The sequence below is a fragment of the Podarcis erhardii genome, assembly GCF_964252035.2.
Source record: "Podarcis erhardii genome assembly, chromosome: 8".
In the NCBI taxonomy this organism is placed as follows: domain Eukaryota; kingdom Metazoa; phylum Chordata; class Lepidosauria; order Squamata; family Lacertidae; genus Podarcis; species Podarcis erhardii.
The window spans coordinates 39,296,221-39,323,094 of NC_138499.1; the positions used below are offsets into that span (position 1 = coordinate 39,296,221).

Sequence of the window (26,874 nt, forward strand, 5' to 3'; positions counted from 1 at the left end):
GCCTTCAAGGATTATGTGCGTAACAAATGTTGATTTTTTAAAATAATATTTGTTGTTTCCACTTGTAGATCCCTCGCCGGTCTGCGTCTGGATAGTGGGACACAGCATCGTTCATTGGGCTGGCATCAGAGCGAGGCAATCTGCCAGGGGATCGTGTCTCGGCCTCCCTCAGTACGTGCAAGTGTCATGGATTTCCAGACGCGGAATGTTGTGGGAAGAGTTTTTGCCGCTTATCAGATGTCGGCTGCTTTCTCCCCCCCCCCCCCATGGCCATGGTAGTGCAGCTGGGGGGAAATGATGTGGCAACTGTTGATTGCCTTACTTTGCGTTCCATTATCCGAAGGGATTTGGAGCATTTGGCAGCCTTGCTACCTTCTGTGAGAATTATTTGGTCTCACTTGTTGCAGAGGCAATCCTGGCGCGGCGTTTCCCGCCCGGAGGCCGCTGAGAAGGCCAGGAAGCGCATTAATTCTGTGGTGTGCAAGAAGGTTTTAGAGCTGGGTGGCTTAGTGATTCCACACCCTAGCATTTATTTTAAGGCTGTGGCCCTTTACCGGGTGGATGGTGTACACCTTTCTGATTTAGGGAATGATATTTGGCTGGATGTGGTGGCTGAAAAATTAGGTTCCTGGTTGGGTTTGTGAGTGGTTGACGGCGAGCGTTAGAGCTCGTGTGGCGGTTAGGCATTGGTTATAAAATGCTGGTCGTGGAGGGGTCAGGATAGGCTGTGCCTGCCCCTCCTATTGCTCTGAAGGGAATTCCGTTAAAGGAATCCTGGGGCTTGCCACGATTTCATCCAATCCCTGTCATGGGACCAGGGCTGGCAAGCCTTGGGGAGCTGCTGGGGTGAGCGGCGTGGGTCCGACGCTTAGCTCAAATGATCCCCCATTTTGACTTTCCCTTCTACTGGCTTCTGATCGAACCTCGGTATGTCAGTTCTGTCCCAGGTGGGGGGACAGATAGTCATAACCAATGTCTCTGAACCACTCACTGATTTTGTATTTTAATAAAGTTGTGGCCAAAATAGTGCCCAAAAACCAAAACTAAAATTACGTGTTATGTGTGAAATTATTTGAGGGGTGGCCTGGGGACCTACACAAGCAACTTGCACTAGTAGAGGCAGAATCGAGCAGTATAACAGGAAGGTGAGTGTTTAACTAAACATGAAATAATATTACATGTGAAAGAGTAAAAGTGGCACTTTTATGTTTATAAAAGGGTGCTCCAAGATTTGAGCCCTATAATGCAAATCCTTTTAAACTTTTAGCAAGAAAAGTAGAGAAAACAAAAAGACAGCTGGAATTGGTGAAAAATAGATAAACAACTACACAACTTTCTGAAGGCAACGCTGCATCAGGAAATTTTTAATTGATGATGTGTTCCTCTGGTTTTTATGTTCTAAGCTCCCCAGAGTGATTAGAACAACTAGGATTTTACACACACACACACATCTCAATAATTTTTTGGGCATTTATTTCTGAAGATGATGTATGGCCCTGTGAACAAAGGCCAAGCTTTTGATTTCTGAAGATGATGTATGGCCCTGTGAACAAAGGGCAAGCTTTTGATCTGAAAATCATTGGGTGTGTTGAGGAATGTTATTACAGAGCTGGGAGGTAGATATTCTTGATGACGCCTCACAGTATTATGGTCATTGGCATGATGCCATGGACATAGATTGTGCCATGGAAACACCATATTTTTCGCTCCATAAAAAGCACTTTTTTCCTCCTAAAAAGTAAGGGGAAATGTCTGCGCATTTAATGGAGCGAAAGCACTGGACGGCAGAGGGATACCTTGGCTGCAGCTGCAGTCGCGATATGAGGGATGCCTCTGAAGGGATGAGCAAGCAAAGTGAGAGCTGCGCAAAGCGGGACGGAAGCCAAGTAAGCAGCTCTTGCTTTGCTTGCTTTAAAGCAAGAAAATCAAGATCCGCTTACACGCTCTGTGCATAATATTTTTCTACTTTTTTTCCTCCTCTAAAAACTAGGTGCCTCTTATGGTCAGGTACATCTTATGGAGCGAAAAATACAGTAAAAATTTGGTCACAGTATGCTTCTTAATCTTTAAATGGTTTATTTAATTTATTTAGATTCATATCCTGCTTTTTTAACAAAATTCCTCAAAGTGACTAGTTCTTTTTACTAAAATAATGATGCTAGAATAATGGAAGCTGCAGAAATATATACAGAAAATATTCAAGTAAGCAGCCATGGGAAATCAATAATACTTGTTGCAATTTTTGTGTAGTATTCATTCAGAAGTGGCTCCATTCTTGTCATCCTGATAGCATCATTGTTTGAAGTTCTCACTGCCCACATAGTGAGAGTTTCAACAATGCAGGGTGAATATCACCTTAATGGGGTGTGCCAGCCCATTTCAAAATCACACCAGCTTGGAGGTGTGGGTGTACCTAGCAATTAAGGAGACACAGCAACTGCAGGACACATTTTCTTACATGCCACTGCATTGCAGCATGATGGGTTACAGCATTGGCAGAGTGTGAAGGGGCACTGCTGCTCACCTGACTGGTCACATTGCTGCTGCTTAACAGGAGGTAGAGGGGGAAAGGCAAGTTGGAAGCGAGGTCAGCATGGTATAAACAAACAAACAAACAAACAAACAAACAAACAAACAAACAGGAGCACTGGATTGGTTCCATTGATTTGTTTAAATCACACCCACCTTGCCACTATCTTCCCCACTCTCCATCTACCTCCAGATAAGTAGAAGTGATGCAATACACTGGTTTGTTCCCCCCATAAAACCCTCGGCTATTGGATTACAAAAAAATAACCCCTTGCCCCAATCATATATCTGAATATCCAGAATGATGTATCCCAGTTGTAAAATTTTGAAGCAGTTATTTCCCATATTCTTTCTGCTGCCTTCTGCACTACCCATCCTAACAGGTGCCTTTTTATTTCCTCCACCCACATGCCAAAAGAACCTTTACCTATTCGGCCTTTGTTTTTTTTTTTTTTTATAATAATTTTTATTGATTTTACAACATAAAGAAAAAACAAAACAAACATAATGCGACTTCCCCAAACCTCCCCTTCACTGCATCCAAATTTCAAAATTTTTAGCAATTCTTTATCCCATTTTTATATTTAATTCTCTTTAAAAAGAGTTTCTGCTTTATAAATTTCGATTTATAGCTGTAATTCTTAGTGTCCAATCCCCTGACATCTTAACATTCCGAAATTTTACAACAATTTTTAAGATAGATTTTAAATTTTTTCCAGTCCTCCTCCACTGTCTCTTTCTTCTGGTCACGGATTCTGCCGGTCATCTCTGCCAGTCCCATAAATTCAGTCACCTTGGTCTGCCATTCTTCCAGAGTAGGTAGTTCTTTAGTCTTCCAATACTTCGCCAAAAGGATTCTTGCTGCTGTTGTTGCGTACATAAAAAAGGTCCTATCTTTCTTTGGTACCAATTGGCCGACCATGCCCAAGAGAAAAGCCTCCGGTTTCTTTACAAATGTCCACTTAAGGATTTTCTTAATTTCATTATAGATCATTTCCCAGTAGGCCTTAATCTTTGGGCAGGTCCACCAAAGGTGATAAAAAGTTCCTTCACATTCATTACACTTCCAGCAATTGTTATTGGGCAAATGATATATCTTTGCAAGCTTGACTGGGGTCATGTACCACCTATAGATCATTTTCATTATGTTCTCTTTCAGGGCACTACATGCCGTAAATTTAATACCTGTGGTCCATAACTGCTCCCAGTCAGCAAACATAATATCATGACCAATATCTTGTGCCCACTTAATCATGGCTGATTTAACCGTTTCATCTTGTGTGTTCCATTTTAGCAGCAGATTATACATTCTAGACAAATTCTTAGTATTGGGTTCTAGCAATTCTGTTTCTAACTTTGACCTCTCCTTCTGAAATCCTAGTTTTCTGTCCTGCTTAAAAGTTTCATTAATCTGGTAATAATGTAACCAGTCTCGGACTTTAGGTTTCAATTTCTCAAAACTCTGTAGTTTCAGCTTTTCACCATCATATTCTACAATTTCACAATATTTTGGCCAGTCTGTATCCATGTTCAATCTTTTTACCGCCTTAGCTTCCATTGGTGACAGCCACCTGGGGGTTTTACTTTCAAACAAATCTTTATATCGATTCCATACATTATACAATGCTTTCCTAATAATATGATTTTTAAAATTTCTATGTACCTTTACCTTGTCATACCATAAATATGCATGCCAACCAAAACTATTATCATAACCTTCCAGGTCCAGAATGTCTGTATTCTCAAGAAGTAGCCATGGTTTCAGCCAGCAAAAAGCTGCTGCTTCATAATAAAGTTTTAAGTCCGGCAGGGCAAAGCCCCCTCTATCCTTTGCATCAGTCAAAATCTTAAATTTAATTCTGGGTTTTTTGCCCTGCCAGACAAATTTAGATATATCTTTCTGCCACTTCTTGAAACAGTCCATCTTATCTAAAATTTGCAATGTCTGGAACAAAAACAACAATCTCGGCAATACATTCATCTTAATTACAGCAATTCGGCCTAACAAGGAAAGTCTCAATCTTGACCATATATCGAAATCTTTCTTCACTTCAGCCCAGCATTTCTCATAATTATCTTTAAATAGATTCACATTCTTAGATGTTAAGTTCACCCCCAGATATTTTACCTTTTTAGTAATTTCCAAACCAGTTTCTCTTTGAAAACTATCTTTTTCCCCCACCGTGAGATTTTTTTCCAACACCTTTGTCTTGTGTTTATTCAATTTAAAACCTGCTACCTGACCAAATATTTCAATAAGTTCCAAAACTCTTTTTGTACTAGTTTCTGGCTGTTGTAGTGTCAAAACTAGGTCATCTGCAAATGCTCTTAGCTTATAATGTTTAGTTCCGACCTGTATACCTTTAACCAGCTGGTCTCTTCTAATCATGTTAAGGAAAACCTCCAGTACCGATATAAACAATAGAGGGGAAATTGGGCATCCCTGTCGTGTCCCTTTCTCTATTGGAATTTCATCCATAACCATACCATTTACAATAAGTTTGGCCTTTTGCTCAGAATAAATTGCACTTATACCATTTTCAAAGTTCTTGCCTACCCCCATTCCTTGGAGATTCCTCTTCATAAAGCTCCAACAAATATTGTCAAAGGCTTTCTCTGCATCCACAAAAATCAAAACAGCTTTTCTATTTATGTCAGTTTCCAAAAGTTCTAGAATATCTATAATATTCCTCACATTGTCTGACAAATGCCTGCCTGGTAGAAAGCCTGTTTGGTCCCTGTGAATCTCCTCTAACAGCACTTTTTTGAATCTTTTTGCTAGAATGTCTGCAAAAATTTTATAATCCACGTTCAAAAGTGATATAGGGCGGTAATTCTTGACTTGATGTTTCTCAGTTTCTGTCTTTGGTATAAGTGAGATGAATGCTTCCTTCCACGATTCGGGAGCCTTTTTCCCCTCCAAAATTTGATTGCAGACTTCTTTCAATGGTTGTATTAACCAATCCTTCAATACTTTATAATATCTCGCAGTTAATCCATCTGGTCCTGGAGATTTTCCCAGCTTCATATCCTGGATGGCACTCTCTATTTCTTGATCTGTAATTTTCTCGTTTAAACTCCTTCTGTTGTTTTCAGAGATTTTTGATAGTCCGTATTTTCCAATAAATTCTTCTATCTCCTGTTCATTTTTTGGCCCTTGTTTGTATAATTTCTTAAAGAAACTTTGAAAACAATTACTTATCTCATTTGGTTTATTAATAGACTTCCCATCTACTTCGAGTGATGTCACTGTATTCAATTTTTGTCTCTTTTTCAGTTGCCAAGACAGTAGCTTCCCACATTTATCTGCAGATTCAAAAGTCTTTTGTCTCATTTGTTTAATTTTCCATTCTATTTCCTGGTTCGTCAATTCCATATATTGTGTTTGATAGAATTTTATTTCTCTTAATATCTCCTGGGATTTAGGCTTAGATCTCAATTTCTTCTCCCCTTCTTTTATTAGATTCCAAATTTTCTCTTTCTTCTCATTCTGCTTTTTCCTCTTTATTGAATTCTGTTGTATTAGGAAGCCACGCATCACGGCTTTACTTGCGTCCCAAATGATTCTTTTTTCTGTGTCTGATCTCAAATTGATCTCGAAGTAGTCTTTAAGTGTTTCTTGGGCCTTTTTGCAAATTTCCCCATCTCCAAAGAGAGTGTCATTCATTCTCCATCTAAAGGTTCCAGCTGTTGTCAGTTTCATTTCCATCTTGACAGCATTGTGGTCAGAGCAGGTCTTTGGGCAGATTTCTGTTTTTTTAACCTTTGATGCCAGATTACTAGAAATCCATATTTGATCAATTCTAGTCCATGTCATTTTTGCTTCAGAGAAGAAAGTCCCCTCCCTTTCCAGAGGGTTCCTAGTTCTCCAAATATCGATCAGATCCATAGTGTCAGTCAGGTCAAAAAAAGTCTTTGGTAGTCTTCCGTCATTAGATATTGTTTGTCTTTGGGCCTTATCCATGTTTGTAGAGACGACTCCATTCATGTCACCCATCATTATAATTTTAAAGTCCAAAAAGTCCATTAAAGTCTCATGCAACTTCTTGAAGAATTCAGCCTTCCCCTCATTTGGTGCATAAACTCCAACAATCAATATTTTTTCTCCATAAATTTGGATTTCCACTGCCAGGTATCTTCCTTGGTCATCCTTAAAGATCAATTTTGGTTCAAATTTTTCCTTGACATAAATCACAACTCCTCTTTTCTTGACTCTATCTGATGATATAAATTCTTGTCCTAATCTCTTGTTTGTTAAAAGTTTTCTATGTATCCTGGCAATGTGAGTTTCTTGTAAATAGATTACGTCTAGATGTTCCTTCTTTAATAAATGAAATACTTGGCCCCTTTTTCGAGGGTGGTTCAAACCATTGCAGTTCCAACTGAAGAGTTGCAGAGACATTTTGGTTACTGGGTAGACCTTCCACCGACTGCACCAAGTTGTTGTTCCTCCTCGGTCGGTGCTCGGTTCAGTCCAAATGATAGATTTGAGATGTCCGGTACTTCCTCCTCGCTGACAGTTCCTTTCTGAAGATCCTCTTGATTTCTTTCCAAAAAGAACTCTTTATCCTGGTTTGTTTTTATTTTAATTTTCTTCCCTTTGTAGCTAAAGGACAGCCCTTGTGGAAATTCCCACCTGAATGGGATATTATTCTTCTTAAGTAGATCAACTAGTTCTTTAAATTGAGATCTAACCTCCAAAAAGTATTTAGGAATATCCTTGAAGATTTGAATCTGAGAATTTTTAATGACCAAGGCCTTCTGGAAATGTAGGTTCAATATTTTGTCTCTTTGTTCCTTTGATCCTAAGGTAATTAAACAATCTCTTGGCTTCTTCCCTTGCTTCCTGCCAATCCGAAAGGCTGAGGTTATCATAAATTCATCTTCCTCTCCATCTAGCTCATCATTCCAGAAGTCTTGAAATTTGTCTGTAAGGAATTCCCCGAGCTTGTCCTCTTCCTCTTCTGGAACCAGTCTTAATTTCAGATTCTTACTTTTCCTTTCCAGTTCTAGTAGGGCTAATGCTGAATCATGTTCATGTACTTTTTTTACAATAGGCGCAAACTTTCCTTTGGTTTCTTCAGCAGTGAACCTAGCACTCTCAGCTATTCTCCTTGTTTCCGTAGATTCTTGAACCAAACGGTTTATAGAATCTGTATTAGATGAAATTGTTGTTGTATTCAGGTCTAGTCTTGTTGTCAACTCCGTCAATTTCTTTGAGTTCTCTGTAGACTGTTTAGTGAGTTCTGCAGATTGCTTGGTAAGTACTTCTAGTGACTGATTTATTTTAAGCAGGGCCTGTGTCATTGACTCCATTGATGCTGCTGTTATTTTTTCTTGTGCAGCTGCTGCTCCTGATAAGGAGCCTCTTTTTTGAGCTTGTTTTTGAGCCTGCTTTGTTTTACTTCTTGTTGAAATCTCTTCTGGCGGGTTGCTCATAACTCAAGGTCATTCACACAGGAAAGTTGCAAGTGGAAAATCCCACTGGATACTCCGTAATGTAACTAAAGCCCTCTAGAGGAGGAAATTGTAACCGTCCAAAGGCACCCAGAACAAAGAAACAGAAAGTCCAAAGGCAAAAGTCCCATTAAAAGTCTTTAGTTTGTAGCACTTTACTGTTAAAATTGTAATCCACCAAAGTCCCGAGTATGTTTCAAAATAAGTCTTATTTTGTAGCCGCTGTCCTTTGACAGCTCACTTGACAGTTCCTTTTTTCAGGCGATCGCTGCTCCGGCAGCCTGGCCAGAAGTATCAGCAGCAGAGGTTTTTTATTCCTTATCCCTTTCTTTTGCAGGTTAAATTAATTCTGTTTCCTCCCCCCCTTCTCCTGCAGAACAGGGGGGAGATCCTTTCGATGTCTGGTTTAATAAGAGTTAAAAGGAAAGTCCGTTTAAACACAGCTTAGTCTTTTCATTGCTCCGTTAATCATGCAGTTCCGGGAGGCTGACTTCCTTAATTTTGCCTTCCCGTTTTCAGCCAAATCTTCTAAATTTTTTAAATCCCGTCTTACTTTTGCAATCTTACTCACGGGTATTGTTGTTGCCAATCGTTGATTTCAGAAAGGAATCGGCGCTCTCCGTTAATGGCGACGCGGCTTCACTCCGTAAGCTGGGTAGCGATCCTCAGCACCGCGCTCACCCCGATGCCGCTCCGGAGCCTTTAAAAAGGCTCTTTCACGATGCCGGGGGGGCGCAAAGGTGCCCACCGAATCTCCTTGCTCACAGGCTTCAGCGCCTGTGATTTTAGGGGTCCCCCGCTTGCCGTAGCGGGTAAGACCCGAACTTACGGAGCAGTCCTGCCTCGGAGCTTGAGGCTAGGACCGCCATCAAACGCTGGCGCCGACCTATTCGGCCTTTGCAAGGGTTGGTGGGCTTCTGTGGCACATTTGTCTTGGCTACTTTCATATCACTTTCATGTTTCTTTTAGAAATAAACGTTAAGACCACCATATGTGTATGTGATTATAGTATTGCTCTGACATAACTGACGAATGCATGTTGGACCCCCACCTGACAATATTGAACATGTACCGAAAGCCGGAGACCCTTTGATGTCAAAGCATGTCAACCTGGAATTTCTGGAGCTCCTGAGAAAGCAAAGCATACTGCAGGAGCAACGAGTGAAGAAGCTTTTTGATGAGCTGCCTGCAGAAAAATCAGCATGGCAGAATTTAACCAAACAATCAAATACATGGTATTGGAGATCTTAGACAATGCCCAGAGCACAAGTAGCTGGTCAAGTTTATTAGTGTAGGATTGATTACTGAGGATGATTACTTGAGATTCAGTATTCAAACCTAGTAGGTCTTAATGAAATCCACATACGCATGCTGCTGTAGAATTAAATGGCAGCACTCAGTGGAAGAGCTTTTATAGTGCTAAGGTTCAATAGTGTAAAAATGACATGTTATTAAGGTTTACGTATTGCAGGATGATCCTTTTACATGCATATCTTGTCACAATTCCTACCTTTCCTCCTTAATCAATAACTGGTTTTCTGTGACCCAATATGTTATTGTGCAATATGACTGCTATTGTAGGTGTGATTCCTTAAGTTATCCTTAATTACAAATGGCCACAACTTCCAAGTAGCAGGCACTCTAAGCACTCCCTCTTTTTCACAATTCTTCGTTTCCTCATTCAGATGGCACACCCATCAGAGTGTTTTTAAAGAGCCACATAAAGGGACATGTCGCCATAGGGGTGGAAATTAGCCTACAAAAAAGTGCACCAGACAAGACTTCTGCTGCTTCAAGAGAGAGGTGACTGAATTAAAGGCAATTTAGGCTTACCAGGAATGTAAGTAAAAGTTTTTGTTCAGATAATCATAAAGTGTAGATTTGGAAGGGTTCCAAGGGTCATCTAGTCAACCCCCTGAAATGCAGGAATCTCATCAAAGTCTCTCATTCTATTTGAAACCATACTGATCAAACCATACAGATCAAACCAATGTACTGCATTTTCTGTTTTCCAGGTAAACAGTGGGGGAAATAGCATCACAACTGAAGAAAATTTCACTTCATATAGTTATTTCATTGGCATACGCTTGGTGCTTCAGATCAGGAAACAATGAGCTGGTTTACTCAAATGCTGCAAAACTTGATTAGTTTTCCTTATTTAGAAGAATACCTGAGCTCAGTGGTTCACCCTTGGTGGTTTCGTAAGCTTCTGATTTTGCTTTGTTCATTAATAATAGATATATATTTGGTTGGCTGTGCTTGCTCATTTGGGCTATATGTTTACAAGAAGATGAATAAGCACCAAGAAACTGGTCCTGATAGCAAAATTTGGAAAAAGCCAAGGAAAATTTTTGCTCATATTGCAGATATATATGGAAAGATATGGCATGGTGAGTAAAAGTTTCTTTCATAGCAATAATTCTTCCTTATGAGTCACTATAATTTCATAGGACTGAGGATCAGAATTTCAGGCTTGAAGCACTGGTACAATAGTTGCCACAGTGAATCAGGACTGGACCTCTGAACCCCCCTCAGAGTCACAACAGTTACAAGTTTGGGTTGGCTATATAAGGATCAAAATAAAGGCATGGCTATTTATTTATGTAATAAGAAAAACAAAGCATTTTATGAAGTATGAAACTAAGGCCCTGAGCCAGCCTCCTCCTTATATACGCCCTGAGGGCGTTATATGAATTCAATAAATGATAAAATAAATAAATAAATAAGACAGATTACAAAGGAAAGGGTCAGCTGGTGGCTGCATAAACACCATACATTTAAACCACATTTTAAGTACGCTTCTTCCCCTAAAGAAACCTGGAGAATGTTGTTTACCCCTCACAGAGGCACTATTAGCAACTATGTACAGTGGTACCTCGGGTTACAGACGCTTCAGGTTACAGAACTTTGCTACAGGATGAGAACAGAAATTGCACCATGGCGGCCCAGCGGCAGCAGGAGTCCCCACTAAAGTGGTACCTCAGGTTAAGAACAGTTTCAGGTTAAGAACAGACCTCCAGAATGAATTAAGTTCTTAACTTGAGGTACCACTGTAGTCACTATGGAGGTCAAAAGTGAGTTCCCAACGGCTTTGCAGTTCCATTTGTTGCCAAGCTGACCCAGCTGTCAAACTGTGATCTCTGAACTCGAATGCACTCCTGTCATAGGCTGCCTCAAATTTCTCTTCTCATCCCGAAGGAAAGTTGTTAACCTGAGGTACTATTTCTGAGTTAGCAGAGTCTGTAACCTGAAGCGTTTGTACCCTGAAGCATCTGTAACTCGAGGTACCACTGTATGTACACAAACTATGGAATTTGCCAGCACAGGATGTGGTGATGGCAACTAATTTAGATGGACATGGTGAGAAACAGGATGGTCTAATACAGAGTCCTTTGGCCTGATCCATAGGACTCTTTATATGTTCTCAATGCTTCCCACAGGTCTCATGTTACTGTAAGTGTTGAAACAACATATTAAACCATCCCAAGGGCTAAACTCCATATAAAAGCTTAAAGCAGACTAAAACAGCAAAACACAGTTTTAGCTCACTCAAAGACTGGGCAAAAATGTTTCCACCTGTGCTCAAAAGGAAGCAAGGAAGGAACATTCCACGAGAGGAGAAATCCCTTCATTCATTCATTAAGGGACCACCACAGAGAAAGTCTTGATGCATGTGGATGACAACCTAGCATCCAGAATGCTGGAGCATATTGTCATTGATGTTTAGTCATTTAGTCGTGTCTGACTCGTCGTGACCCCATGGACCAGAGCATGCCAGGCACTCCTGTCTTCCACCGCCTCCCACGGTTGAGTCAGACTCATGCTGGTAGCTTCGAGAACACTGTCCAACCATCTTGTCCTCTGTTGACCCCTTCTCCTTGTGCCCTCAATCTTTCCCAACATCAGGATCCTTTCCAGGGAGTCTTCTCTTCTCATGAAGTAGCCAAAGTATTGGAGCCTCAGCTTCAGGATCTGTCCTTCCAGTGAGCACTCAGGGCTCTTTCCTTAAGAATGGATAGGTTTGATCTTCTTGCAGTCCATGGGACTCTCAAGAGTCTCCTCCAACTCCATAATTCAAAATCATATAACAGAGCTTTTAACCTGATCTTAAATTTCTTTTTTTCCCCCTGAACCACACTGATTTTCTCCAGTAATGGTTGCGATATTTCTTTGTTGCATTTCGTATTATTTTCAGGTTATGAAATTACTGGCATGGAAAATCTCCCTAAAGGACCAGGGATTATTATTTATCATCATGGAGTTGCTCCTCTCGGCTATGCCTTATTTGTGGCTAGATATTTTTTAGAGACGGGGAGAGGGTGCTTTTCATTAATTCATCATGTCGCGTATTGGATACCAGGTAAATTATTTAAATTTAAATCATGCTTTTTTACTTAAAACATGTAAAATATGACATAAAACAATGCTATAAGCTATGAAAAAAATGCTTTAAATTATAAAGCTGTATATGAGGAAAGCAGGTAAAAACAATTGATAAATAAAATAGCAGCAACAGGTGAAATAGTTTAGTTAGTGCAGATGAAGATACTTTCACACCAAGTCATTGCTAGTAAAAGAGAATGAATGCAGGATGAATAATTATTTCCAGTTCAAAACTGAGTCAGCAGAAATGGTCTCCATGAAGAAATGCTGTGCTTTTCTGCCTACATTCTTCCCCAGAGATCTAAAAACTGAGGAATCTGGATAATGTCATCTGATTCCTATGCTATGACTACAAGCTCTCATGTAATAATTGCTGTTCACTTTAATACCAGAACAGGGAAAGGCGTAGGCTTTGGGGTGTCTAAGTTGATGATTTCCTCAAGTACAAAGAGTTTTGCAAAGTTCAGTCATTAGTAAAGATGGGATATTCCTTACTGGAAAGAACAACGCAAAGTATGGGAATCTGCTTGGGAGCATCTGCACTAGCAAACCACCTGTGCAAAATCCTCTGTATTCAAACACCACTGGGTGGCAGCTGGGATGCAGTGGGAGCTACAGCTAAGGAAAAGGGCAGAAACCCAAGTGAAGCCCAAAAGACATGTCCGTGGCTTTCATAGCAAGTCCAACCTATCACCAAATCTGCACACAGATCCCAGAAAACATGGCCCCACCCAAACACATAACCAATCAAGCACTCCCACACACATCTTTTATGCCCCCATGTGACACTGCAATCAAACACATGTGGCACCCTTGCTGTAGTGTTCATGGCCCTCCACTGCCACTCCCCCCACATCATCTTCCTCTGCACGCACACAGCAGCCACACCAGGAAACTATGACATCACAGAAAGGTCATTTAAAGGAAGGAAGGAAGGAGGCCAAAGAGGCCCAGTAGCACAGAGCGCTGTTTGGAGTTTTTCCACTAGGTTAATTAATGCAGCATATAACCTCCACCCATATATCTGTGTACCAATCTCTGCTGGAGGTGGCGGTTTTCCATCAGCATAGTCTCCTCAGTTCCTTCTGTGTATCTCCTCCCCTCGCCTCCCGTGTGTGTGTCTACTGTATCCAAAAGCTCTGTACCCTAAAGGCATTGAAATTCCCCATCCATGAAATCATAGTTGAAATGGATGGCAGAGAGCTATGCTTGTGATCCATAATAGTGCAATATCTTTGGAATAATGGCACTTGTATTGTATCCACAGTATTTCCTAAATAAGTTTCACAAAAAACAGCATTCTTCTATTTGGAGCTTATTTTTTTCAGGGCTGCAGATGTTTTATTATGTGATCAGGTTGAAATCTTACAAGAAAGCTGAAATTGTGGAAATAATGAAGAAAGGCCATTTACTGGGCATTGCACCTGGTGGAGGTAGAGAAGCACTGTATAGTCACGATTACTGCATAATGTGGGGTAAACGCACAGGTTTTGCTCAGGCAGCTTTGGAGGCGAAAGTGGTGAGTGATCTTTGTGCAATCTGCATTGCCTTCACGATTATCCTAGATAAGACGTAATGTGTTGACATCCTTGATCCAGCATCCAAAAAAGCTGAGGATGGCAAATATCCTGTTTGGGGGTCAAATGATATCTGGAGTGCCACAGGTCTCCCCACCCCTGCTTTAAAACAAACCTACTGAAATTCATGACATTTAAAAAAGAAAAGCATTTTCCTTTTATCTTTCTTTTTATATATAATTTTATTTTAAAAATTTGTTTTAATGTTTAAAATACTCATTTTACATCCTTAAGATATCAATGACTTCCTTTCTTCTCCTTTGATAGTTCATTTTACATATCATAAATCCTTGCATATTTTACAAAAACTATACTATTCAGTTTTCCATTATTGAATCCATCAAAACACATTACACTGCAGAATTTATCTTAATGCTGCCAGTCATCATCTATTTCAAGATCCTTCTCATAATATGTCTGGAGCACTCAGTCTTTGATATTTCTAGAATAAAAAAAGAACCATACAATCTCCTGGAAATGTTTTCTTCTTAGCATACGGGGATTTAACCCTGAAAGCATGATCAATAGCTTGATGTACCTCCTGCTTTTGAGTCTCAAGAAGATTTGCAAGTGCCTCAATTATTTTATCCCTTATTGCTTCACCAGATTGCTGAGCAATAGATCTAAATCATAAAAGCATCTCTTTTTGCCTCAATTCAATTAAAGCCAAATTGTCTGCCAATAGTTCCCGAGATGCTATAGCTGCCGCCAGTTGAATCCAGGGGGGAGGAGTATAAAAGTTTGAATGCTTTTTCTTGAAAAAGAAAGTTTTCAAAGTTCTTATCCCCCCCGTCCCCCTCCTTTTATTTCCGATGGCAGACTTTCTTTGTTTCCTTCAATGCTTCAGCCATCTGGTTCCCATGCAGGATAGTCACCAATTCTAGAGAAGACTCCCCTTTTGTTCTCCTGGAAGTTCGCCAAATTAATCCAAATGCTAAAGACACTTGAATAATAAATCCCCTTTTCCTTGGTTTTATTTTCTGGGAAATCTGCTAATCAAAAACTTGACCTGATTGAGCAAAACCAATGTGATTTTTGGATTCAGCGCATCAGATTCGTCCTAAATCAACTGAAAAAACGCAGACAACAAATTTGTTGTTGACCAGTGTAATAAATCCCTTTTTCCTTCGTTTTATTATCTGGAGCCCAGAGATGACAGCTTGACAGCCGGGTTAGGCCAGCACCAAATGGAACCTCAGACCTGTTGGGAACTCGTTTTTGACTTCCACAGGAGCCCTCAGAGTCCTGGTCATCCCCAAGACCTTTTTTGGGTGCTCGTTGCCTACGAGCTGCCGCCAAACTCCAAAATGCAGCGGACGGTTGGCTGAACCTGGCTTCCTTTCCCCCTCAGGGCAAACCAGGAAATTCTTTTTTCCCCTTCAATTCCTGAAAATCTGGAGGACAGCTTCTGAATTTCTTCATCTGAGATATTTGAATAAATGTGTCAGGAATTTTAAAGCCAATTACATTATCATTTATGAGTTGCTTCTCATTATAATCTCAGATGTGAAGCATTCTTCATAGTCCATAACAAAAATAAAGGCAGGATGGTTTGGACAAAATAATTATCCACTCCTCACCTTTCTTTTCATGTTTGTTTCATCTTTTATTTTTTTAGCCCATCATCCCTATTTTTACACAAAACATTTGTGAAGCATACAGGACCATTGGAAAGACAAGTAAGTTAAATACCTTGGTTAATCAAGAGATCTCAGGCAATATACATTTTAATACTATAGAATGATCTTTTAAAAAGAATATCTATTTACTACTCACGAATAGATTTTATAGGGACATGGGTGGCGCTGTGGGTTAAACCACAGAGCCTAGGACTTGCCAATCAGAAGGTCGGTAGTTCAAATCCCCGTGATGGGGTGAGCTCCCATTGCTTGGTCCCTGCTCCTGCCAACCTAGCAATTTGAAGGCACGTCAAAGTACAAGGTAGGTACCGCTCCAGCGGGAAGGTAAACTGCGTTTCCGTGCACTGCTCTGGTTCACCAGAAGTGGCTTAGTCATGCTGGCCACATGTCCTGGAAGCTGTCTGCGGACAAACGCCGGCTCCCTCGGCCAATAAAGCGAGATGAGAGCCGCAATCCCAGAGTCGGTCACAACTGGACCTAATGGTCAGGGGTCCCTTTACCTTTACTTAATATATTTTATTCCATGTCCACTTATCTGCAAAACTGTGCTGCCTGCCTCAGTACTGAGTGAACATGCCCTTGCTTAGTTTTCTATTAGATTTAACAGAAAGCTATAATCGATAAATGTGGGAGCAACCCTAAAATGGAGGGGAACTGAACAGGAAACATACCATATTCTGTAGTCTATTGTACACAACTTATGACTGATTGCAAAGAGCTGAGAAGAGCTGACTGAATATCTTGTACAGTGGTACCTCAGGTTAAGTACTTAATTGGTTCTGGAAGTCTGTACTTAACCTGAAGCGTTCTTAACCTGAAGCAGAAAGTAATGGAAAGTGGATTGATCCGCTCCAGATGATGAAAAAACACCCCCTAAAATAGCAATTTAACACAAATTTTACTGTTTCACAAGACCATTGATCCATAAAATGAAGGCAATAATCAATGTACTGTACTATAAAATAAATAAGACAGTATTTTAGATGAAAAGAATTAAAATTTATTTCCAAACTCACTGTTTGGAGCGGGCTCAGGGTCCTCTTCCACAATCACAATTGGCTTGGCTTTTGGCATTCGTGGAGGCCTCAGAGAGCTCCTGGAGCCCAGTCGCAGAGCCTCTGCAGCCACCATGGATGTCGGGGCTTGGCTCCCGGCATTCGCGGAGCCGCTCTAGGCAGCGCAGATGTCAGGGCTTGGTTCCCTGCATTTGCAGAGGCCCCTGACAGCTCCGTAGGCTCTGCCGATGTCTGGGTTTGCCTCCAGGCAATGTCCTCCGAGAGCTTGGAAAACTTACTTCCGGGTTACAATCCTTCGTAACCCAAAAAAACGTAAGTTGAAGCGCTCGTAACCCGAGGTACCACTGTATCTCTTTTCCCAAGCACTCATATTATTTAACTCTTCCTCTCTTCCTATTTATTGCAATTGCTAAACACTGAGAATTTCAACTAATTTCAGATTTGATATGGTGTCGCTTTCCTTCAGAATCTTCTTCCATTTCATACACAGGGCTGACAAAATGGCTGTATGATAAAACTCGATGTATGCTTCTTCCCATTTACGGAGGGTTTCCAGTGAAATTGAGGACATTTATTGGAGAACCCATCCCATATGATCCAAATATAACAGCTGTAGAGCTGGCTGAAAGAGTAAGTTAACTCTAAACTTGGAAGTTTAAAAGCAGAATGTTTCTTTTCCTCTTGGTTTCTCTCTCTTTCAGCTCTAAATTGTATTGTACATATTGATTTCCTCATTCTATATGACCTGATATAGGGTTCATTATATATACTTTTGTGCATTATGCCCATCACTCAATTTCCCCTTTCCTTAACTTGTTGAGACTAATTAAATGGGGGGGGGGGAACTATGTGGTACAAAGATAGATCTGCTCATGCAATGGGATTTCTTCTTCCCATTATACTAGGGTGGACTATACAAAATAATCAAATAATAGATCTTATTCTAATTGCTCCTCATGAAAATTTTGGTCAATTGCATAAAAAGTTGTTGAGCTGAGCTTCTTTGGGCCATTGGTCAGAAAGTTGAGATTTGGGGGGGGGGCGGTTGCCCTCTCCCCACCCCAACTTCCCACAGGCGCAAAACAGAACCAGAGCCACTCACGTAGGCACCTGAAACAGCGCACACACAAATTCCCCCCCCCAACTCGGATATTTCCTTAAAATGGAAAAAAGAAACCCCCCAGATGGCCCCAGAAGGACCAGTCTGGGATTTCCCAAACATATGGCAACCCTACACAATGTGCCCCAGAATTTGCCTGACAAGGTGGCTCCAAGCCACCCTAGTGCTAATTTTTGAGGATATGGAGAGGGTTGAAGAGGAAGACAATTTATTGTACATGTTGATATATGTTGCATGTACACACTGATGTGTGTTTAAGAGAGCATTGGATACAGCTTTGTTAAACGGTGCCATAATTCCTGACCAACTACCAAGCTATCAACTCTGAACCTGCAACACATATACTGTAATTTGTTATATTTCATGCATCAGGAAGCTCCTATATGAGATGCCGTTTCACTGAATACAATGTCAAACACAGATACCATTTGTATGGTATTACATTGCATGACTTATTCTACCTGCTCCTGCAGGGGATGATACACTTTCCCCCTTCCTCCAGGAAAACATTGGACTCTGAATCCCAAAGGGAGGGGGCTAAGGGGAGGAGCATGTAGGGTCCTGGTGGCTAATGGGAACAGGGTGGGAACATTGTTTAGTATGCCTGATCCTTCTCCAAGCACTTTCTGCTTGTTTACTTGCTGCATCAAGCTTCAGGTTTTGATTGCCTGTTTAAAGGGGCAGATAAGAAATTTCTTTCTGCAAGGGGTTATGCCTTGGTTGTCCTGAGGTTCACTCCTTTTATCCTACATTGTAACAACCATGCAAGGTAGCTACTGTGTACAAAGCAGCCCAAGGCACATATGTTTGATTGTTTCTCTGCCATTCTCATACAGTGCTTTTGGTAAACATACAGAGAGTGGGCTGGATTCACTGAGAGATGAGCAGTTTCCTAGTGGGGGTTCCTCACCCTGGCTGCTCTGGCCCAACCCTCCATGTTGAAGAAACCACTTTTGAGGGTTGAGAGACAAGGACTCTCATGATGCAACACATCTCTGTGTACAAAGTCAGTTGTGTATCCCAGAAAGAAGTCACATATTGTGCTTCTATAGCTGGAATAAATGGGTTGCCTCTGGTTCTGATCCCTTTAGCTTTTTCCTCACAGATATTAATAACTGTGAATACCTAATTTGCAATCTATTCCTATAACACAATGTATTCCTCTGGTTTTCTTTCAACAGGCGAAGACTGCACTTGAAAATCTTCGGGATAAACACCAAAAAAGGCCAGGAAATATATTAAGAGCTCTATCAGAACGATTTGATAAGCATTACAAAGCTAACTAGTCCATATAAAATAGTTGCAGTGTTCATGAGAAGGTGTCTGTAATAGGAAGCATTAATAATTATGTTATTAAAGCTAAGTTGATATACACAGGATTGTGCTGGATTTTATATGAATTATTTGGAAGGGTCCCTGGCTCAGTAGCTCAGCTGTGTGTGCAGAAGGTTCTACGTTTTTGAAGACGTACAAGTGCTTTTCTGCCCTATCCTGCAATATACCCAGAATTCCCCTTTTTGGGGAACTTGCACTAGTAGAGGCAGAATCGAAGAGTATAACAAGTAGGCGAGTGTTTAACTAAACGTGAAATAATATTACATGTGAAAGAGTAATGTCTATAAATTACCTGTATTAAACAGTGGTACTTCTTTTATGTTTATAAAAGGGGGCTCCAAGATTTGAGCCCTATAATGCAAATCCTTTAAACCTATAGCAAGAAAAGTAGAGAAAACAAAAATACAGCTGGAATTGGTGAAAAAAGTGACTGATCTAACGAAAACAGCCAACTCACCTATGAATCTGGATCTGGTGCCCGCCCCACATTAGCACCGCCCCCCTGTTGAACACCCTCTTATCAGATGTCAAATAGATAAACAACTACACAACTTTCTGAAGACATCTGAAGGCAACCCTGCATCAGAAAGTTTTTAACTGATGATGTGTTGCTGTGTTTTTTATGTTCTAAGCTGCCCAGAGTGATTGGAACAACTAGGCTTTTATTTTATTTTATTTTATTTTGTTTTATTTTTTAAATAATATTTATTAGAGTTTAAAGATTACAAAAAGGAGGAAAAAGAATTAAACAAATCAATATAATAAAATACAAAAACAGAAACAAAAACACTACATGAAACATTGAATTAACAAAACAAAAACAATTAAAAACACTTCCAATATTTTCAATCTTAACTTTCATTCACTTGTTTCATTGACTTCCTCACGCCTCCCTTTTTGTATTCCACTTCAATTAACTGTTTCAGCAGTTCCTTTCCATCTTCATCTATTTTCTGTCCTGTAATTAATCTTAACATATTCTAACCTTGTTTTTTCCCTTTAATACATTAACAATCTATCTGTACCTAGTTCCTTATAACATTTCTGCCAAAGCCATATAACTTCATTCCACCATTTTTCTATAGCTCATTAATTTTACAATATTTCTGTAAATAATCTTTAAATTTTTTCCAATCTTCTTCCACCGACTCTTCTCCCTGGTCTCGGATTCTGCCAGTCATTTCCACCAATTCCATATAGTCCATCAACTTCATCTGCCATTCTTCCCGGGTGGGTAAATCTTGTGTCTTCCAATACTTCACAATGAGTATTCTTGCTGCTGTTGTAGCATACATAAAGAAAGTTCTGTCCTTCTTTGGCACCAATTGGCCGACCATGCCCAGGAGAAAGGCCTCTGGTTTCTTCAGAAAGGTATATTTAAATACCTTTTTCATTTTGTTATAAATCATCTCCCAGAATGTCTTAATCCTTGGGCATGTCCACCAAAGGTGAAAGAATGTACCTTCAGTCTCATTACATTTCCAACATTTATTTTCGGGCAAATGGTAAATTTTTGCAAGCTTGACTGGTGTCATGTACCACCTGTAAATCATTTTCATTAAATTCTCTCTTAAAATGTGAAAGAGTAATGTCTATAAATTACCTGTATTAAAACAGTGGCACTTCTTTTATGTTTATAAAAGGGTGCTCCAATATTTGAGCCCTGTAATGCAAATCCTTTTAAACTTATAGCAAGAAAAGTAGAGAGAGAGAAATACAGCTGGAATTGGTGAAAAAAGTGACTGATCTAACAAAAACAGCCAACTCAGCTATGAAGCTGGATCTGGTGCCTGCCCCGCAGTAGCACCGCCCACCATGTTGAAACCAACTTATCAGATGTCCTATAGATAAATAACTACACAACTTTCTGAAGACATCCCTGTATCTTATTCCTTTGACAAAAAAGAGGTGTTGGTGACCAGTCTATAGTTGTTGCACTCTGTTTAGGTCTAGATGGAGTGTAGTGATCAGGTGGGATTGCTATGAGGAATTATAACAAATATAGAGTAAGCCATCTGTGTCAGCAATGAAAGCATTGCGTTGTCTGGGTTTAAACTATTTTGATATGATTCTTGATCAATCCACACCTCTGCATCCCTGTTCCATTTCTCTTTCTTCACCAGTCATGTACACTGCCAGTTGCTTCGCCAGGCAGGCATCCTGGGCCATAAAGATAGTGGGCAAGCTTCTTTGAAGGCCTTTCTGATATGTTAATCCCAGGATGTTAATCTTAGGGCCAGGAAACAGATCTCACATGAAGGTGATAATGATCGCTGTCCTCCTGGCCATCCTTCTTATCATATATATTGCTTGTTTATCACCTCTGGGGTTGCCAAATGCTCTCCTTTGTAGTTCTGTTATTTATTTACCCCATGCCTAATTAGTTTTGGTAGTTTAACTTTCTCCCCACATGGATTTGTTGAAATGCTCAGAAGAAATCTGATTGGTTCTTACGAACACTCTGTAAAAAGTTCTTTTGTGAATAAAACAACCTGGGCCGAGGGGGCTGGAGACACAGACAGAGATTATTATACGTACCCTTCCCACAGTCTTGCTGGTTCAAGCCTCTGTGTGTATTCTCATTAATCAGAGTTCAATCCTTCCTTTACTTTGGGAACGCCTCAAGTGGTGCCCCGTGTGAGGCTAAGCTAAAAAGAAACATATGAGGCTTGTAAAAAAAAAAAAAACTCAGCGTGTGAGGCAAAGCAAAAGGAAACCTCAGCAAAAGGAAACCCCCAGGATTGGACTCCCCTCGGAGCTAGCAACCTGCTATCCCTTGGTCACGGTGGATCATCTCCTGCAAAACGATTCCCAGACTTAGGATCTCATTCGCTCGGAACGAGCCCCAAAGACGTGCGTCTATACCCCTTCAGGTGAGATCATGGGAAGCAAGCTTTCACATGAGCAGGAAAAGCATAGGAATAATTTGTTATTTTTGCTAGCTCAGGCAGGGCATGATAAGCATCTAGCACCCTTAGTAGAAAAAATGTTGTTAGGGATTGCTAGACTGTGCCCCTGATTTCCAGAGGGGGGTCCTTATGACATTAAGAAATGGAATGAGCTGGGAGATGCACTCCATAGACATCCTCAGGCATCTGTACAAGTTTTGCACACCTGGCATTTGTGTAGAGACGCAGTTGGAAAGCTCTCTAATGCTTTGCTCCAACCACCCGTTGTCTCTGTGAATGCTCCCACATTGTTGCAACCCCTAGCTGCTTTTAAAAATACCATAATATTGCTTCCCCCATCTCAGCCTCTAGATTTCAAGCCTCTCTCTGAGGTCATGCCAAATGTAATCAATTTCCAGTGGCACCTTCCTTTGCCAAAGATTTGCCTGGGTCGAATGTAAATTCCATGCCACCTTCTTTGTTGGACCAATGCCCGCAAGGGGCTCAGACCACAGTGCAAAAATTGGTTATTCCAAATATGGCAGAAGGAAGCAGTGAAGGAGAAATAGCTGACACCTTACCATTATTATCAGTCTGTCCTGTTGTTCAGAATGCACAGGAACAGAGAGCCAGTGAATCATTGCCCTTCGCAGTTTTTAAACAATTGAAGCAAAGTGTGACAGAAAATGGCTTGCATGGCATTCTTGATGGGCTAAGAGGAGCCAGTACAGTGGTGCCTCGCAAGATGAAAAGAATCCGTTCCGCGATTCTCTTCGTCTAGCTGTTTTTTCGTCTTGCAAAGCAAGCCCATTGACGGCTTAGCGGATTAGCGCTATTAGCGGTTTAGCGGCTTTTAGCGGCTTAGCGGATCAGCTGATAAGCAGCTTAGCGGCTTAGAAAAAGGGACGGAAAGGAAAAAAAACCTGCAGGAACTCGCAAGACATTTTCGTCTTGCGAAGCAAGCCCATAGGGAAATTCGTTTTGCGAAGCGCCTCCAAAACGGAAAACCCTTTCGTCTAGCGGGTTTTCCGTCTTGCGAGGCGTTCGTCTTGCGGGGCACCACTGTACTTAAATTCCAAACCTTGAAGCCTCTGAAGTTTAAATGAAACAATTGGCTTATGAAAATGAAAATGCTGATTGCAAGACTGCTCTTAAAGCAAGTTATCAGAAGCCAGAAACAGATATTGCTCAAATGAGTAAGCCTTGCCAGAATATTGACACCGAGACTCACAAATCTGCCCTCCTAGCAGCAGCTAGAAACTACAAACATGAGTCTGACCAAACTGCGGGAGACAGTGGAAGATAGGAGTGCCTGGCGTGCTCTGGTCCATGGGGTCACGAAGAGTCGGACACGACTAAACGGCTAAACAACAACAACAAGCAGCAGCTTTGTCTCCTTCAGTCCTTCATCCTGCTAAAGACAGGCAATGCCACAACGGATGGCCTTCCAGCCTGAGTTTAAATGGGAGAACAAACACTGTTGTGCCAGCTGATTGTCAGGATTTTACTGAAGCTAAATTAGCAGAGCCACCTATTGCTTCTAACACAGTTGCTTTTAACACACAGTCTCCTGTGACAGATCTGCGCCATGCCACTAAGTGCAGTGCTGGTTTGAATCTAAAGACAGCAGAACTTCCTAATTTCAGTTCCAGTGCCCTATGGTGGTTTATAAAATTAAGACATAGCATACAGGTCTGATTCCACCTCAGACAGTGAGACTTATTCTTCATCACCTGTTGCAGACTGTTTTTTCTCCTTTCCTCCCTCAACTTAAAATTCCTAATGAATTTACTTTACAGCAGTTGCAGAGTTTTGGGGTCAATTCATACGAGTGATTTTCCTTGATACAATGTTTTCACCTACAGGACTACTTTTTCCCCAGACGCTGCTGACAGAATAGTGATTTTAAAGTGGCTACATTTGCCTAACACTGGATTTAATATTGCTGTTTGTTATTTGCTTTTTTTCTAAAGAGGAACACGAGTCCCTAATGAGTTATTCTCTTTCCTACCAGTTTACATTTACTGATTAACATGGGATAGTTTATTTTAACCCTCCTAAAGATTCACGCCTAGTTTTAATTCAACAGGTACCCTGGAAATTGGTTTCTGTCCAAAAGCAGGTTCCTATTCAACACCTCTAGAGTGTTTTAACATAAGGATTCTGAAAATAACTGGCATATTTTTTGCAGCTAATCAGGAAACTGACAGAGACCAGCCTACACTTTCACTGCATTTTGTGATTTTTGTGTGAAGTGGGATATCTTTTTAGCACATTTGGCTAATTCCTATCTTTCTCCTATGCTAGATTTTAATCTACTCTTTGTTTTTGACACTGAAAAATCTCTTGACAAATAGAATTGCGCCTTTCTATGCTGCTCATGTTTACTCTCACGGTTGCTCCCATACAGGATTCAAAGATATAATTTCAGAAGGAAATCAACATGCTGATTCTGCTCTGAAATCCTTCTGTCCATTATTTTCTAATGTACTTGATAGCCATGCATTTTTCCATCAGGGAATTATGCAGCTGATAACATATTTTTTTCATTCCTTTGACACAAGCTAAGGATATTGTTGATGGAGGTCCTTCCTGCGCGTTAACTTCTGTTAACTTTACCTTAAATTAACTGTTTCCTGAAGTAAAAGGAAAAAGTCTGGAAGGGACTCAGCAGATTGGGAGATAACATCCCTCTCTGGAAGTTTGTGGTTTTTAATCTGCCTTTTAGTAGGTTCTAAGTGATTTTAATGGATTTTGGTAGGTTTTAGCTCTTCTTCAATTGATTCATGAAGGGACTAGTGAAGATTGGAGACCTGTTTGTTTTTTGTTTTTTGGCTTTATTTGCCTTTTATATGGCATGGATATTTGTCTTTATTGCATCTATGACTGAATTGCAGACAGAGAACTTCATGACACAGCATTTTTGTGGATAAGGAAGGTCAGCTACTTTATAAATCCTCATAAATCTTGAGAACCTGGTGATAAAGCATTGTGGTGTGTGGGGGGGAGTGAAGAGTAATGGTCTTTACAAGACTCCAAAAAAGAAAATTAGAACAAACTAACCATGTCAAACAAATTAAACAAGGCAAGGCTATCAAATTATTTCTCCCCTGTTGATCAAACCCCTTAATGCAGGAAAGTACTACTACTCTGTCACAACGAATACCTCTCCCCTCAAAAATAGAGTAAAACAGACCACCATATGTGTATGTGATTATTGCTCTAAATTAAAGAGAATTAAAGAGAGAGGTCCAATGGAAAAGCTTTTCCTGATGCAGCGCTAGGATTTAATATTGTAAACAGAACATGTTATCAAGGTTTACGTATTGCAGGATATCTTGCAAGCACATCTTGACCCCATAACTTACATTTAATTAAAAAGGGCCACGACTTCCCAGAAGCAGCCTCCCCAAGCCCTCCCTCTTTTTCACAATGCTTTGTTTCCTCATACAGATGGCACACCCACCAGAGTCTCTTTAAACCACCACATAAAGGGTCAAGACTCCATAGGGGTGAAAATTGGCCAACGAAAAAGTGCACCAGACAAGCCTTCTGCTGCTTCCAGAGAGGTGACTGAAGTAAAGGCAATTTAGGCTTACCAGGAATGTAAGTAAACGTTTTTGTTCATAGAATCATAAAATGTAGAGTTGGAAGGAGCTCCAAGGGTCATCTAGTTATCCCAACAAAGTCTCTCAGCCAATTTGAAACCATACTGGACCCTGCTTCGTTTGCAAATGTGCTAGAACCTAAATAAAAAAAATACATAGCAAACTGAGGTTCTGTCCCCGCCCCATGGTAGAAAGTACCCGATATATTTCTTTTTTACAAAAACCGGCAGTCTCCTGCTGAAGTACGTAGGCGCAAACAGCTCGAGGCAGCCTCACTTGCGACCGCAGACTCATCCGCAAGACTGCGAAGCTCCTTTTAACGCCAGCGCGACTCCTCCCTAGCAGACGCTTCGAGCTTGAGGCTACCTTCACCGACAACCTGCTGCGAACAGCAGCAGCCGAGCCCCTCGGAAGGAAGCGCCGGTGAGGATCTCTGGAGGCCGATACCCATTTCCTCGTGTCATTCTCCTTCTCCTTCTCCTCCCCTTCCGCCCTCCGCTAGCGACGGACGAGGTAACCGCAGAGGTGAGGCAGAAGGGCGCAGGGAGCTCCCGCCGGGTCCCCCTGCGAAGCGCCCACGTGAGGAGCTGAGGACGTCCCGTGTGAAGGAAGCTCGGCGCGCAGAAGAGCCTGAGAGGAGGCGAGGCGAGGGGAAAGCGCGCGAGCGGAGCAGGGCGGGAGAGCGGTTGATGGGGGGGGGGGGAGGCGAGGGAATGGTGGAGCTGCTGTGGCTATGGAGCTGAGCAACTCTGAGAGTCAGCTGCTGTGGCTATGGAGCTGAGCAACTCTGCGTCACTCAGTCGCCCTCCCCCAACACACACAACTAGGGGACCTCCAGGTGTTTGGGACCCTGGCGTCTGTCAACTTCTACCCAACCCTCATTCCTTTCCCCAAGCCCTCAGGAGCACTCAGCCTTCTAGCACCGCCTTGGCTCTTCCTTATTCTCCCATGTAGCGCCTTTTCCTATTGTGAAGGGGAGATCCACTTCAGGGCTCCCCCAGAATGCCCCATTGGGGGACTTCTGCTGGGTGGTGCTGAAGAGCCCACCAGAGGCAGCTAGCCCACCCACGTGCTCTGAGGACAGAAAATGGAACTCTGTGCTACTTGGGTGCTGCTGGCTTCACTCTGAAGCTAGGAGGACAAGTTGCGGGGGGGGGGGGACTTTTCTATCCTATCTAGCCCATTGCAAAGAGGAACTACACTGTTAAGTCTCCAGCCCGGAACTTAAGACACAGTGGGCACCTGCACCCAGGGGGTGCCACATGCTGGGGGAAGGCAGGCACATGTGCCAAAGGAGCGTTTACCTGGGAGTAAGCTTCCT

General features: G+C 41.4%; 2 protein-coding genes and 1 long non-coding RNA gene across 4 annotated transcripts in view; 2 read left to right on the top strand and 1 right to left on the bottom strand.

The window, feature by feature from the left end:
• The window catches only part of LOC309349122, a 128,562-nt gene extending 119,172 nt beyond the window's left edge, over nt 1–9,390 (bottom strand). Inside the window, exons 1-2 of the long non-coding RNA XR_014159734.1 lie at nt 8,873–9,390; nt 2,889–2,956 (exon numbers count right to left, since the gene is read on the bottom strand). This is a non-coding gene — a long non-coding RNA (uncharacterized lncRNA). The remainder of the gene's footprint in view (nt 1–2,888; nt 2,957–8,872) is intronic.
• Nucleotides 1–19,099, top strand: part of LOC309348880 (DGAT1/2-independent enzyme synthesizing storage lipids-like) — a 33,631-nt gene extending 14,532 nt beyond the window's left edge. The window contains exons 1-7 of one of the 2 annotated variants that reach the window (XM_081874676.1): nt 9,707–9,826; nt 10,002–10,376; nt 12,182–12,346; nt 13,698–13,888; nt 15,565–15,625; nt 17,093–17,232; nt 18,904–19,099. In XM_081874676.1, the coding sequence (XP_081730802.1) occupies nt 10,097–10,376; nt 12,182–12,346; nt 13,698–13,888; nt 15,565–15,625; nt 17,093–17,232; nt 18,904–19,008 (942 nt within the window). In that variant the 5' untranslated portion in view covers nt 9,707–9,826; nt 10,002–10,096 and the 3' untranslated portion in view covers nt 19,009–19,099. Of the gene's footprint in view, nt 1–9,706; nt 9,827–10,001; nt 10,377–12,181; nt 12,347–13,697; nt 13,889–15,564; nt 15,626–17,092; nt 17,233–18,903 lie in introns of those variants that run through there. The other variant, XM_081874677.1, reaches the window with a different exon arrangement.
• A 6,166-nt stretch (nt 19,100–25,265) lies between these two features.
• The window catches only part of LOC309349250 (uncharacterized protein), a 37,302-nt gene continuing 35,693 nt past the window's right edge, over nt 25,266–26,874 (top strand). The window contains exons 1-2 of the mRNA XM_081874994.1: nt 25,266–25,551; nt 26,056–26,193. The gene's annotated coding sequence lies outside the window, so the exon portion shown is untranslated. The remainder of the gene's footprint in view (nt 25,552–26,055; nt 26,194–26,874) is intronic.